At 38.2% G+C, this 14,029-nt stretch overlaps 1 protein-coding gene across 3 annotated transcripts in view; it reads right to left on the minus strand.

Moving 5' to 3' along the window:
- Positions 1 to 2,510: 2,510 nt before the first annotated feature.
- GRB14 (growth factor receptor bound protein 14) overlaps positions 2,511 to 14,029 on the minus strand; it is a 58,186-nt gene continuing 46,667 nt past the window's right edge. For all 3 annotated transcript variants that reach the window (XM_039352786.1, XM_039352785.1, XM_039352787.1), the window contains 6 exons: positions 9,031 to 9,108; positions 7,990 to 8,106; positions 7,837 to 7,906; positions 6,456 to 6,543; positions 3,793 to 3,886; positions 2,511 to 2,953 (listed from right to left, as the gene is read on the minus strand). In XM_039352786.1, the coding sequence (XP_039208720.1) occupies positions 2,807 to 2,953; positions 3,793 to 3,886; positions 6,456 to 6,543; positions 7,837 to 7,906; positions 7,990 to 8,106; positions 9,031 to 9,108 (594 nt within the window). In that variant the 3' untranslated portion in view covers positions 2,511 to 2,806. The remainder of the gene's footprint in view (positions 2,954 to 3,792; positions 3,887 to 6,455; positions 6,544 to 7,836; positions 7,907 to 7,989; positions 8,107 to 9,030; positions 9,109 to 14,029) is intronic.

Below are 14,029 nucleotides of genomic sequence, written 5' to 3' on the forward strand. Positions count from 1 at the left end.
AAGTAAATCAATGATGAACTCTGAGTGACCAAGTAAAAAAAAAAAAACAGCAACAGAGAGCCAATGATCTCTTAGATGACAAGAGCAGGAAGTGGTCTGAGTGAGCAGGAATTAGGAGATGCCTTCCTTCAGTTGTTTTCAGCATCTCAGCAGATCATTAGTTTTCCTCCTTTTGCTTTCTGCATTTTGGTAATCTTTTGTTTACTTCCTCTTAAAGATGTCACAAATTGAAGTTCAGATTTCTTAAACACTCTATTCATCAAAGCTGAATCTAAAGAATAGATTTCTATTTTTTTACCTACACTACATAATCATTGGGTTCCTATCTTGTTGGTCTGATTATTTTGTTTTCTTTAGTTTAAGAAATTGTTTGATAGTCAGCCCTGATTTGCTTTTGTTGCCTGAATACAGTTTTTCCATCTTTTGCTTACAGGGCAGTGTTTCTCAACCTTAGCAAGTCGAAGTCCACATATCTCAGTTGCCAAGGTTGAGAAACACTGTTGTAGATATTGTCCATCTGACAATGACCATGTATACAATCATCTTCTAAGCTGTTGGTAGAAGGTATTTGTAATAAATATTGAATCTTCTTCCCAGAAGCTTGCAGTCTGTTTCCTGCTTTGTTTCCTACTCAATGCCAATGTTTTTTCTGTTATTGCAGATTCTAATTTACTTGCAACTTTGACCTTTCAGTCTCTTATAATTTTTCCTTTTGTTTGTTTTGCTGACAAGTTGCACAGTTTTGATAGATCTATTTACCCTGCCATTTTCATGGTCTCTGTGGCTGGCACAGAGATTTTGATGATTGTGATACTGATTGGCTTTCCTTGGGTTTAGATTGGCTTTTCCTTGGAGAAAGTAAAATAAGGATTATCTGCTCTCAAAGATTTTTTTTCAACTTCTTAAGGTTTGAAGGCTTCTTTACAAGTGTTACTTTTATCTTTCCATTCCATTCTGCTGGCTGGAACCCAGGGGGGAATATTGAGGCATATCCTTTTAAAAGTGTATTCAATTGTTTTTCATTGAATTCCTTCATTAAGATAAGATCCACTTAAGAGAAAGATTCTCAACAGAATAATCAATCAGAATTTTAATTTCTTGATGGTATGCTTAAAAACATCTTGTCTGTGAATTTTTCTATAGTAATCAATGGGTAAAAATACTTTGTAAAAATTATATCTTGTTTTCCTTTATTGTATCATGATTGTTGTGGCTATTTTTATACCATCTTTTGTCAGTTAAATTATATAATTTATTCTTGGAAAATCGTAAGTAAATAAGAACTGTTAGTTAGGCACATGAAAAATTTACTGAAAATTTACTCTCTTGGGGTTTTGGAAAGCTAAGTTAATGTTTTTGTAGGGGCCCTGTCATGTATTTATTATTGTGGTTGTTTTAGTCTAGGTTATCTCATTTTGTTTTATGTTTTTGACTGTTTTGTTTGTATTGGGTTTTATAGTTACTCAGAATCTATAAATTTAATACGGGTAGTTCTCCACTTACAATTACAATTGAGCCCAAAATTTCTGTTGCTGAGTGAAGCATTTGTTAAGTGAGTTTTGCCCTATTTTACGATCTTTCGTGCCACAGTTGTTAAGTGAATCACTGCAGTTGTTAAGTTAGCAACAAGGTTGTTAAAGGAATCTGGCTTACCCATTGACCTTGCTTGTCAGAAGGTCACAAGAGGTGATCCCATGTCCCAGGGATACTGCAACTGTCATAAATACAAGTCAGTTGCCAAGCATCTGAATTTTGATCATGTGACCATGGGGATGCTGCAACGGTCATAAGTGTGAAAAATTGTCATAATGGCCATTTTTTTCAGTGCTGTTGTAACTTTGAATGGTCACTAAAGTGAACTGTTGTAAGTCCAGGATTGCCTGTACATAAATGTTGTTTTGACAATTAAAAGTACTGAATGGGAAGGTAACATATTAATACCCTTATGAAGGGGACACGTCAAATGTCTTTTAGCTATTTTGAATTACATTCAATCTATACAGTGAATCGTTAAATGGAATAATGAGATTTGTAGTTTATGATACCTGAAAGCTTACAGGCTGCCTTCTTACTCTCTACAGATTTAATGGATAAGCAAAGCCTTTTACTGTAAATGTGTACTATCATCAAAATGTGAGCTAGCTATAGCTATTGTATTTGCCCGGTATCTGTGTTATCCAAGATTTTGATGTTTACCTCTTACTAAATTCTGAAACCATGATCTGGAACACAACACATCAAACTATGTCTGGGTCATCTTTCTGTATCTTGGTGATGTAAAGGGAAAGAAGAAATTGCTTAAATGGCATTGCATGGGTTATGTTCATATGATCTCATCATATGCAAAAATCAATGGAAGGTGTAGTAAACAAAAGTATAAATGGGTAAGTGTTCTATTTCTACACTGTACTCAGATGCAGTCCTAGGAGGCTAACAGTTATGTTGGCAGGCTATGTTTTTGCTGTTTAATAATTGTAAGGAGAAAATAAAGAAGACATTTGAAAAAAAATAGTGAAAAAGACATTTATTATATTTTGAAAAATACTCCCTAGGATTCCAGCACTGCAGTTATACCATTTCAGCTTGAAGTTCATATTTGGAAGATTAACCATCACTTAATCAACTCTAATACAGAAGTACTGCATTTTGTTTTTCTGTAGAAATAGAAGCTCTTCTTTGTAAGCTGAAATGTACATTCAATTACTTCTTTTTAAACTTCATTCTCATAACAAAGTGCTTTTTCAAAAGTAATGTTCTGTCTTGATTTGTTATTCTAGTGAGCTTGGGTGACATGATGATATTTTAGCTAAAGTGCAATTCGAGCACAATAATGTTTTAACTTGCAAGGAAGAATTCCTTTATTGAGTTGGTAAAACTCCACGAGTTGAATAAGATCAGAGAATCTAGTGTGACCATCATCCAGTGAATAAAAGAGTTTGCCTTCCTCTTCTAACTGCAAAGGGAGAGAAAGTCCATAATCCAGTGATGGCAAACCTTTTAGAGACCGAGTGCCCCAAAAACCGCCCCGCCCCTGCCACATCGCTCCGTCCCACCCGCTCCACCCCACCTGCCAGGCCATCCACCACCTCCAGGGCCCACCACAGATCGCTCAGGCAGCCCTGCAGTGCCATGGTGGCCACGCCCTCTACCCACGCCCCACATCATGGGGTGCGAGGGTGGAATCTTGTCCCTGCTGCCTAGCTGCCATGTGCTTGGCTGCACTGCTCCACACTCAGGGGTGACTCTTCTCTGGGGGGGGGGCTGCTGATGAGGAGGGGGCTGTGGGGAGAGGCAGGGCTGGGGCGATGGCACGCGTGCCCACAAAGAGGGCTCTGAGTGCCGCCTCTGGCACGTGTGCCATAGGTTTGCCACCTCTGCCATAATCTATCATGTACTGTCAGCAGGCAATTAAGCAGACTACTATTATGGATACATATGATAGCAGCATCTCAGGTTTTATTTAATAAAACATTTCTTTTTCCTGCATGAATTTTATTTATGCATCTCTCAAAAAAACAAATTCTGTGAAATATGAACTATACCTTGTAAGATACAAAGGAAGAAAAAGCTAGAATGATAGTCCCATGTAGGCTTATCGGGATATGTGTCAAAACAGATACCAAAGTCATAATGAGAAGTTGATATCCCAAATAAGAAAGTAAAATTTTCATGAGAAACATGGTTTTTGGTTTGGAAACTTCTCTTTCATAGAAAAGTGCAAAACCATGGGATTTGGTTCTTGTAAACAGAACATCAAAAGATTTGATTCATCACCTTAATAGCTATACTTACCGGCACAATTTGGAAGTGCTTTATTTTTAATCCATGGCTTAATGACAACACAAAAGTTCTGGGATTGCTTTGACTATCCCGTACCAAGAAAACTCTATGGTAAAAAAAAAAAGGAAAATGTGGTCAAGCAAGATATGAAATTATGTCCTTAAATAATGACATTGCAGTGCTAGCAAAAGAATTTTTTTTTTTAGATTTGTTTTATCCTACCTCTATTATTCTTATAAATAACTCAAGGAGATGAGTTATATTCCTTTCTCCTCCTATTTTCTCCAGAACAATGTTTCTTATCAAATTTTATTTTACCTCTTTATTTTTAAAAAGTAAAGATAATTAACATTAATTGCTATATTCCATGTGTCGCAGTATCCACTATGAACTTAAGCAGGTCCACGTCAGGAAAAGGGAAATTTGCCAAGTGAGTTTAAAGTATGGAGCTTTACATTACACTATGGACAAAGAGGGAATAAAAATGTGATAAATATTGCACATCTTTTGCTATTGTACCCACATGAAGCTCAAGAGAGATAACATAAAAAGTCCCCAAATGAACATAATTGACTTCTTTAAAAACATTTTCTAATAAATGACAACACTAGGCAAGGGTGCCCATTTTCTCTTATTGTTCGTATTTGCTTTAGAAATCTTTGTGGACAAGATTCAAACATATTGGAGATTAAAATTCAAGGTCAGAAATAAGAATTGAAACATTATGCTGACAATGTAGTCCTAAGCATTATGTAAATACAGAGGTTTATAAGATAGCTGATGAAATACAATCAAAGACTTTGGTGAATGCTCTAGAGACTGGGTCAATGAAAAGAAAAGAAAAGAAAAGAAAAGAAAAGAAAAGAAAAGAAAAGAAAAGAATGACAACATACTTAACCCCGGATGAAGAAGAGCTTTGTTTAAAAAATAAGTCTGGTTATGAGATAACCAAATAAATAAATAAATCCAATGAAATTCTTAGGAGTTTATTACATAAATATTTACATTTGACAGGATGCAAAGATGTATTTCAGAACAATTACAATCAATTATGGGAAAAATATATTGAGGCTAGACAAACTGAAAAATTTCTTGCTAGATCTTATCTTGACAAAAAAAATGAGCATACTACCCAAGATGATTTGTGTATTTCAAATGACACCAATTTCAATCTCAGTCAAAATCTTGCAGGATTGGCAAAGAAGAATAAAGAGATTTATACAGAGCAACGAAAACGAACAAGAATAGAATTTAAAATTCTGCAGGATTCAAAGAAAGATGGGGCCTTACGTTTCCTAACTTTAAATTATATTACCGCACTAGCTGGTAATATAATTGCATAACATAACAGATAAAATCCCCAAAGAATAAAATATCAATCATAGGGGGAACTGACTTAGCCAATGGACTTTATAGATACTTATAGTATTTAAGAAAGCAAAAGAAAATGATTTGAAAGGACGTATAAAACTAAGTCTGATAACAATAGGAATCTTTTAAAAACAAAGATAGGTGTGACAATTTCACCATTAGTCTCACGGTCAAACATCATGTGTGTAAAGGTTTGTATGGATGGGTGGTGTTAAGTCCTCAAGTTAATGGTGAAAGAAGAACACGCATTCTGCAGCCAACAACTGTTTATTCTCCTTCTGCTCACTCCAACACAACTCAGAGGCTCACAGGCCTCTCTCACATTCAATAGATCCCCGGGCAAAAAGGTTACAATAGAAAATGGCGCACTTTCGCGCCTTGCGCATGCGCGCAGGCTGGCACCGCTTAGTCTGGTCCTGGGCAGCTTGCAATAGCCCGGGACCATAGCAACGTCCTAAGCCTGCTTTTGCAGATGGGTGGGTGGGTGTGTCCTCCAACCCCACAAATGTTTAAATCACTTCTGACATTTCTTTATAAAGGCAGAATGAAGTGCCCATTTCCAGAAGCAGACGCTGGAGAAGAGGAAGCCACAGAGACCTCTCTGAAGGAAAACACTCTGTGCATCATTACATAAAAGAGTGGGATTGTGAATTTAGCTCTAACCTGCTACAGTATGGTGGACTTCCAGCAGATTAGGTAAAAACTTAAAAACAGATTTGAAACGCGCAGCTAAAGAACTGAGAAGTTTCTTGGACGAGAAATGAAACATCTTCAAGCAAAACAAAGAAAGCCCAGTTGCTTTTTGAAAAAGCATCTTTGGGACAACCATGACCTGGATAACTGAAAATATCCACAGACATGTCAAGGGGCTTGAACTGAGTCTATGTAGAGGGCTTCTGAAGTTAGGACAAACTGAAAATAAGCTAAGAGGTATTTCAGATACAGGTAGTACCCTTACTGAACTACCATTACTTCATGCTTGTTTGATTGATTAACTGATTTTAAGGCTGCCAACTCGCTGGTGACTTTAGCATCCTACAGAGGGTTAAAACAACAGCCATCATTAAAAAAAGTCAAGGATGCTGGGAGGAATAAATCAGCTTATATGAAACTGCTGCCAGTGCTTAGTGGGAACACACATAAAACTCAGAATCTGCTGGAAGAGTCAGGGTTTAAGTTCTTGCCCAAAGACCAGCAGGTCAGGGTCATGTGGATCTTGGGGGAGATACAGTTTCATAGGGTAGGTGGGGCAACATAAACAGCCAGTCACAAAATATAAATATCAAGGGAGGGGAGAAACTTACCCATCCACCAATCCTTGCCTCAGAATCAGTTGGTGTGCCTCTTCTCTAGAAATCTTATGATGAAACCACGGTTGTGAACTGTGTATAGCTAAAAACAAGATCAAGTCTATCTCATACGATTCTAGGATAAGGTAATATACCTTTACATTCTGCTTCAAATATCTGGGGATTATTTTCCACAAAGTGGCTCCTGCATAGAGTGTGCCAAATTCCTAGTCCAAAGTGCCCAATATAGTATTGTAGCAATTCTGGGCTTTTTTCATGCCAGAGATATCCATTTTATTCCAGTTTTTTTATTCAAAAGCCCTAGAACATATATTATATGAATTTAACTTGGCTCACACCCTCAATTTGAATTAATCCGGTCAAAAGTCTGAAAGGCTATCTTTTAAATTACTAATTGCTTTTATAATTGTAATTGTATTCCCAATTTTATTTTGCGGCTTGAGGCTGAATGTTTGAGGCAGAGTTGAAGATCTAAATCAAATCATGACCTACTGGCCAAATTTTCAAATTGATCCCTTTGTGTTTGACTCCTTTTATATTGGTAGATGACTCTTATCATCCTTCTTAGAATTGCCTTCTGGAAGCATATAGTTTTCTCTAGGTTAAAATGTGCTGGAAAGCCAGTGGTTCCAAGTTACTATTACTTGAATAGATTCAATTGTTCTTTGAAGACAGCTGGTAATTTTTATTTCATGTATCAGTTCCCCCCTTTTTTAAAAAAGTATTCATTTTGTCATCCTTGGTGGTTTTATTTAGGAAATACAAAATTCCCTATGGTCTAAGTAGCTTGAGTCAACAGAATGTATCCTTCTAAGTCAAGATTCCTCAAAGTAGCCAGTATCGACCCTCACAGGTTGATGAGACTAACTATTATTATTGTCATTATTAATATTTCTAGTACTATTTGTTACAATAGTATTTATTAAATTATTTTCATATAATAGATGTTTGGGTGGGGAGGGGGATCAATCAATAATCTGAAATTTCATGAAAGAGTCAACAAGAAGAAAAGTTTGGGGACTCTTGCCCTAAACATGTATTTTATAAAGATATATAACATTCTCTCATTGCCTTGCTTCTATGGTCCTCCCAATAATTTTTTTTGCTTGCCCAGAAAAGTATCTGCAGAATCTTTTTGTCAAAATGGCAAAAGCAACATTGCCCTCCCTATAAGTTCCACATCATGGCACATATACAAAAGAGACAAAATGTTCATATTGGTTGTCCCTTGATAATCCCAAAGCAATCTCCATCACAATAAAACTGAGATAAACATGCTTTATGATTTCAGTTTGTGAGTATATGTATGCATGTATATGATGAATGAATTGATGACATCACATGCTATTCTACAAGATCTGTCAGGGGTGCATACCTGCAGTGGAGGGGACACTTTGCAAAGTGCTGGGGCTGCTATGTATACCAAGACGTAAGCTCCCTTTTTTCTACATAAAAAGAAAGGAAAAGCACTAAATTTTTAAACAAGAAACCATAACATTAAGAATGGCTTTAAACGGAGTTTTCATACCCGCCATGCTAAACCTTCTTCGACTGCAACTGATAAGGCTTCTGTAGGGTTTTCGATAATTCTGGATTTATTCCCTGTGAAGTCCATAGCGACAAGAGAATTCTCTGAAACACTTCTCTAAAGGATAAAAAAAATGTGTTAAATGCATCTACCAAAAACATTTTACAGTATACCCTTGATTATTCTCAGGCAAAATCAACATGGAATCTATTGATTAGCAAACAGAAAAGTAAAAAAAGAAGGGCATCTTTTCTGCAGAAGGTGGTTTAGATGCAGTAGATACCCCCCATTTCTTTGTAAGATTATGCCTGAAAGATACTGCATTATCAAGATCAGCAAGTGATATTTCATTTTTATGAATTACACTCCTAACAATTCTGTCAAGGTGGTTAAAAATAGATGGAATTCATTATTTAAGTTGAATTGTTGTTGGTTTTTTTAGATTTATATTCTGCTTTTTAAATATGCCATTTACAACAGAGGTAAATATCTTTCGCCCCACTGGATGGAACAGACTTTGACTCCTATAGGCCCCAGCCAATGGTCTGGGTTGATGGGGAGCTGTGGCTCCAATTACCTTTAGAGATTCATATGATTCTCCAACCTATCTCAAATAAACTTTCACTCATATCCTGCTCTACAATAAAAACAATCCAAATACTATAAACTGAAAAGGAAAATGGAGGGGAGGAAAGAAGAAACAACTGTAGAAATTATATAAAGAGTACCAAACTAGTAACTGGAGGACTACGCTTGGTCTAAGAGATTCTACTGCATATTAATTCATAAGTTCATCTCTTTGCTTATTCATTCCATTTGTATATAACCAAATCAATAAAAGCATACGGGCAATAAGTCACTGTGGAGAAATCATCTTGTTTTGACAACCAAAACAGAAAATCCTGCAACGATAAACAAGCTAAACCATTTCCACCTCCTCCATTTTCTCCAAAATCAGTTGCCTGAGGAGGCCACATAATGCAACAATCAAGAGGTTGTATTTATATTTCAGTTTAAATAATTGTTATTAAATATACTTACCATGGGTGTGCTAAGAAAACTGCCCCCACTTCTACCTTGATAGGGCTGTGCGTAATTCTGGTACAACTGCATTCCATACTATAAACAAGGAACAAAGAACTATTACAATTTTATGTATATAATTCAACCATCTGAGAATATTCTACTGTTAAAATAGAAATACAGACATAGCATGCAATAGCAACCGCACTTATATACTGCTTCATAATGCTCTACAGCCCTCTCTAAGTGGTTTACAGGGCCAGCCTATTGCTCCCAACAATCTGGGTCCTTATTTTACCGACCTCGGAAGGATGGAAGGCTGAGTCAACCTTGAGCCAGTGAGAATCAAACTGTTGGCAATGAGCAGAGTCGGTGTGCAATACTGCATTCTAACCACTGGGCCACCACAGCTCCTGTAGCCAAGTTATTTGAAAGATTACCTCTCCCTGATTATGTAGACCAGGCATGTCAAGCTGCTGCCCGGATGCGTCACGTCGAAACCGCGTCCACCCCATTACCAGCAATGGGGGAAAAGTCGCAATACGTCACGTGACGTCACGAGTTTGACATGCCTGATGTAGATCCATCTCACTAGGCATGCTCTGAGTCTCATATATTAGAGACTGCCATCTGGAAGAGCCCAGAAAGAGATCCTTTTCTGTCAATTTGGAACATCATCCATCCCAGAGATTAGATTGGACCCAAACCTGTTTGCTTTTTGTAAGGCCTTACACACAAGTTGCATCACTGAGTTGAAGACTTGGGTGTGTGGCAGAGCCTATGCAATGATTATATTGATTGTGTTGGTTGTTCTTGTTTTTAATAAAAAAAAATCTTTGCTGCTGATTAGTCAGGCATTTTTAAATGTTATATACTTCATGCTGTTTTTAATTGTTATTAGTTGCCCAGAGACATGAATGTGAGATGGGCTGCTATATAAATTGAGATAGACACAGTTGATAGACAGAGGTGAATTCTATCACTAGGCTGTATGATTGAAGATGACTGGTTACAGACCAACATCTCTAAAAGACCCAGAGTTGGAGGATGTTGACTTAGAAAATTGCTTCTATCACAATTATTCCATCTCTTTTAAACAAGGGCTGGGTGATATTCTGCTACATATAAAAACAATAGGAATGCCCGTGTTATAGATTTTTTTTCCAGGCATTCTCAAAGTGATAAAATAACAAGTTTCCTTTTTTTAAAAAAAAATAACTGAACAGATCTCTATCTCAAAAACTAAGATGAGCAGGAGGAGAAAAAGGAGTCTGTCTGCCTAGATTTGTTCTTATTCTTTGACAAGTAGATTATAGGGAAAGAAACAGGGCCACCTGGTGACCCAGAAAACTTCAATGTTCCTGAAAGAACATCCCTAAGGAAACCTACAGCTTGCCAATAACAATAGTAATACAAAAATCCTGTAATACACTGGAACAGTTTTTCATTGATTCCAACACTAACAACAAAAGGGGAACAAGCTTTTGTGTTTATAAAATACTAACAAGATGGAATTAGGCTCCCGTTTTGTTTCCAGATCCCACCCAGAAAAATCCAACTCTATTTGCAGTTTTAACATCTCTTTTAAACATATCCTGAATTGGATTTGGATAAATGCTTAAGTGGTGATTAAATAGCGACATAACAAAAGCAATTACTTAAAAACCTTTTTATGCACAATATAGTTTTGTGCTATTAGGTGACCAGCTTGAGAAAAATATTAACAAAAGGCGTTTTGAAAACAACCAGTCCTATTTTGTACAATGTGCTCTTGAGAAGCTAGCTGAAGAGGTATTTGTTAAGACCCCAGGAAATGTGATCAGGTCATTCTGCTCAGGACAGAATAACAATTACAGAAAATAATTATTTTGGATTAGAAAAACTATATGTTATTTGGAGGAAGATAGTCTTAGAACCACTTCTCTTTTAAAAGAAACAAAATCTTTCTAGAAGTTTATTCCGTGAGGTATGCCAAATCACATTAAACTGTTTGACTGCATTAAGTTATTATATCTCAATTAAACTACTACATCCCATGTAGTGGTTTATGGCTTAGTGTGATGAGTGAACCCAAACAACTATGATTTAATCAACAAGCTCTAGTTAAGCAAACCATGAGTTACTCTAATGTTTAAAAAAGGTTTTTACCTAGGCCAGCACACTGGCTTAAACAGGGGTGTCAAACTCAATTTCATTGAGGGACGCATCAGCATTGCAGTTGCTCTCAGAGGGCTGGGTGGGTATGGCCAGGGTGGGTGCAGCCTACTGGGTAAGCGTGGATGGAGTGGGTGTGGCCTACTGGGTAGGTGTGGCCAGCTCTACACCATTTGCGTCAAGTGTGCCTGTGAGGGCCTGGGCAGGAGTAGGATAGATCTGAGGGTCTCTGGCAGAAGGGGGTGGCATGGTCCACTGGAGGAACCTCACTGTTCCTCTCAGGCCATGTGGGGAGGGGCTTATGGAGCTAAGACTGAATGCCTTTCAGCATAGAGGGCCACCACAAAATTGTACATTGGCTCCCGGCTGGCCTGGGCCAGGGCCAAGGCAGAGGGGGCCGTTCCCTCACTGTTTCCAGGATGGCTTCGTGGGCCACATGAAACCACTTTGCGGGTCGCATCCGGCCCCAAGGCCTTGTGTTTGACTTGTCTGGGCCAAAAGAATGATCAGTAAAAAAGATTATTCACAGGATAAACTTTTGCTCTCTCACTTTATTTTCTGAAGCTATCTACAACTCCTGAAATGTTGTCCTAGGACAGGGGTGTCAAACTGCCAGCCCGTGGGCCGGTTGCATCATGCAGAGGCTGCGCCCACCCCAGTTCCAGTAATGCAAAAAAAGTGGCGACACATCGGGACATGTCATGTGACACGGCAAGTTTGACACCCGTGTCCTAGGAGAACCCCTCAAATTATGCATAATATGACTAGGAGTGGGTTTTGCAATCAGATTTACATTCTTCTATAAATTGAGGAGCAATATATGATCCAAGCCAATGGCTTAATATGATATACAAATCAACCCTTTATGGCAACCCAGTCACTATAATTTGTTCAACAAATCATTCAGTCCAACAAACTGAATATGACTTCCCTCCTGAAATATTATTGTAAATATATAATGGGCCAAAGTCTGTGTCCAATTTTACTTTTTCTAAATGGAAAAATACTTTTTTCTAAAGGAAATGTTTTCCTTACCCCAACAGAAATTGTAATACAGTTTATCAATGTTTTAAAAATGAATGAATAAAAAGCAAATAGACATATATTAACAAAGAAATCACACAGGTCTAAGGCAGAAATATGTAGACTGGATTAACATATTACTTTAAACCATGGCTTATACAAGTTTAGTGATTAGGCCATTAAGACAACTGTCTTCAGACAATAAGTCAAGTACCACAATATGGCTTATTGCAGAGCTTTTCAACCAGTGGTATGGGTACCACCTGTGGTACATTGGCACCTGGCAGGTGGTACGCGACCATCCTAGAAAAGTGGTAGCGGGGGAGGGGAATGAGCTGAACCGGTGGCAGCACCGCACAAGTCTGAGCAAGAGATGGCTGGAGTTGCAGGGCTGTCAGGGGTCAGCGGAAGCGCCAGGATCAGTGCTGCTTTCCAGCTGATTGGCGCTTCTTCAAGACTGTCAGGGCTCAGTGGAAGTGCCAGGATCAGCGCCAGGCTCCAGGTTGGCGCTGATCCTGGTGCTTCTGCTGAGCCCTGAAGAAGCACCAATCAGCTGGAATGTTGCCTTATCTCCAGGGTCTTGTGATTTACATTCAGATGCATGGCAACTGATTTATATTTATGACGGTCACAGTGTCCCAGGGTCATGTGAAGTGACCAAAACCTGCTGCAACCACCCATCAGACAGGGGGAATAAAAACCACACGCACCCCATCCCATCCCCGCTGCCAATCCTCAACAGAAATGCTCACAGCAATGAAAACCTTGGAGAGGAGGAAGAGCGCCGCCAGGTGGGCAGGCAGGTGTCTTGCTCGGCTGTGGCTTGGGGGGCACTTTTTTCAGTGCCATTGTAACTTCGAATAGTCACTAAGCGAACTGTTGTAAGTCGAGGACTACCTGTACTTCATCACTTTTTTCCTTTTTTTTTGGTCATCAAGTTTTTGAAACCTTGCTAGGCAACTGGTGGTACTCGGATATTGCTGTATCCTAAAAGTGGTACAATGGGTGAAAAGGTTGAAAAGCCTTGGCTTAGTGTATTGTGTGAATCAACATTGGTATAATAACTACCAAATTACTGATGTTTTTGTGGTAAGATTTTTTGAGCTTAGTTCAATTGTAAGCAGTGAACCTTACCTCATTCCAATGAAAATATATTTTTATAGACTATTTAACTTCACTGGCATCTGCTGAAATTTTATTATTTGCTAATCTATGCTGTATATTTTAGATAAAAAAATCCATCTAAACTGCCTGAAGCAATGTAGTCCTCTTAATTGAATTTTAACATTCACTTTTATTGGAATGAAATGGTCTCAGATGGAAAGTTTCCTATCACTACCAGTTAAAAGATGTAATGCAACTCTGCTGCCTTCTGTTGGTAAAATACAGGGTTGCTATAAATGGAGCATCATTCTTAAGGAATAAATATTCTTGAGCTGCCATAGTTGTGTGTTAAATTTAAATTTACTGACAAAGAATTAAGGGGAGACTAGTATAGTTATTTCTAACTACTTAGCTCTCATCAGCTAGCCATACCCTTCTGAGATTCGAATCCGGGCCACTTGCATGTTAGGCAAATGTATTAAACTCTAGGCCACGGGCTCTCCTTGCTTTGTCAGCTATAGCAGGGGGGAAGATTAAGTATTTTCCGGTGAGATCGATTTATCAGGGAAACCTGGTCTACCCCAAATATGGGATGGGAAAACCTTCATAACTGCCTGTGAAGGCTCCTAGATTGGGGCTGAAAGGCGAAAGCGGAAGCAGTATGCTCTGTCCCATATTTGGGGGTAGACCAGGTTGCCCTGATAGACTGGCCTCATCAGAAAACACTTAATCTGGA

This window comes from Crotalus tigris, unplaced genomic scaffold (assembly GCF_016545835.1).
Source record: "Crotalus tigris isolate CLP2741 ecotype Arizona unplaced genomic scaffold, ASM1654583v1 scf7180000018477.2129921, whole genome shotgun sequence".
NCBI classification, from domain to species: domain Eukaryota; kingdom Metazoa; phylum Chordata; class Lepidosauria; order Squamata; family Viperidae; genus Crotalus; species Crotalus tigris.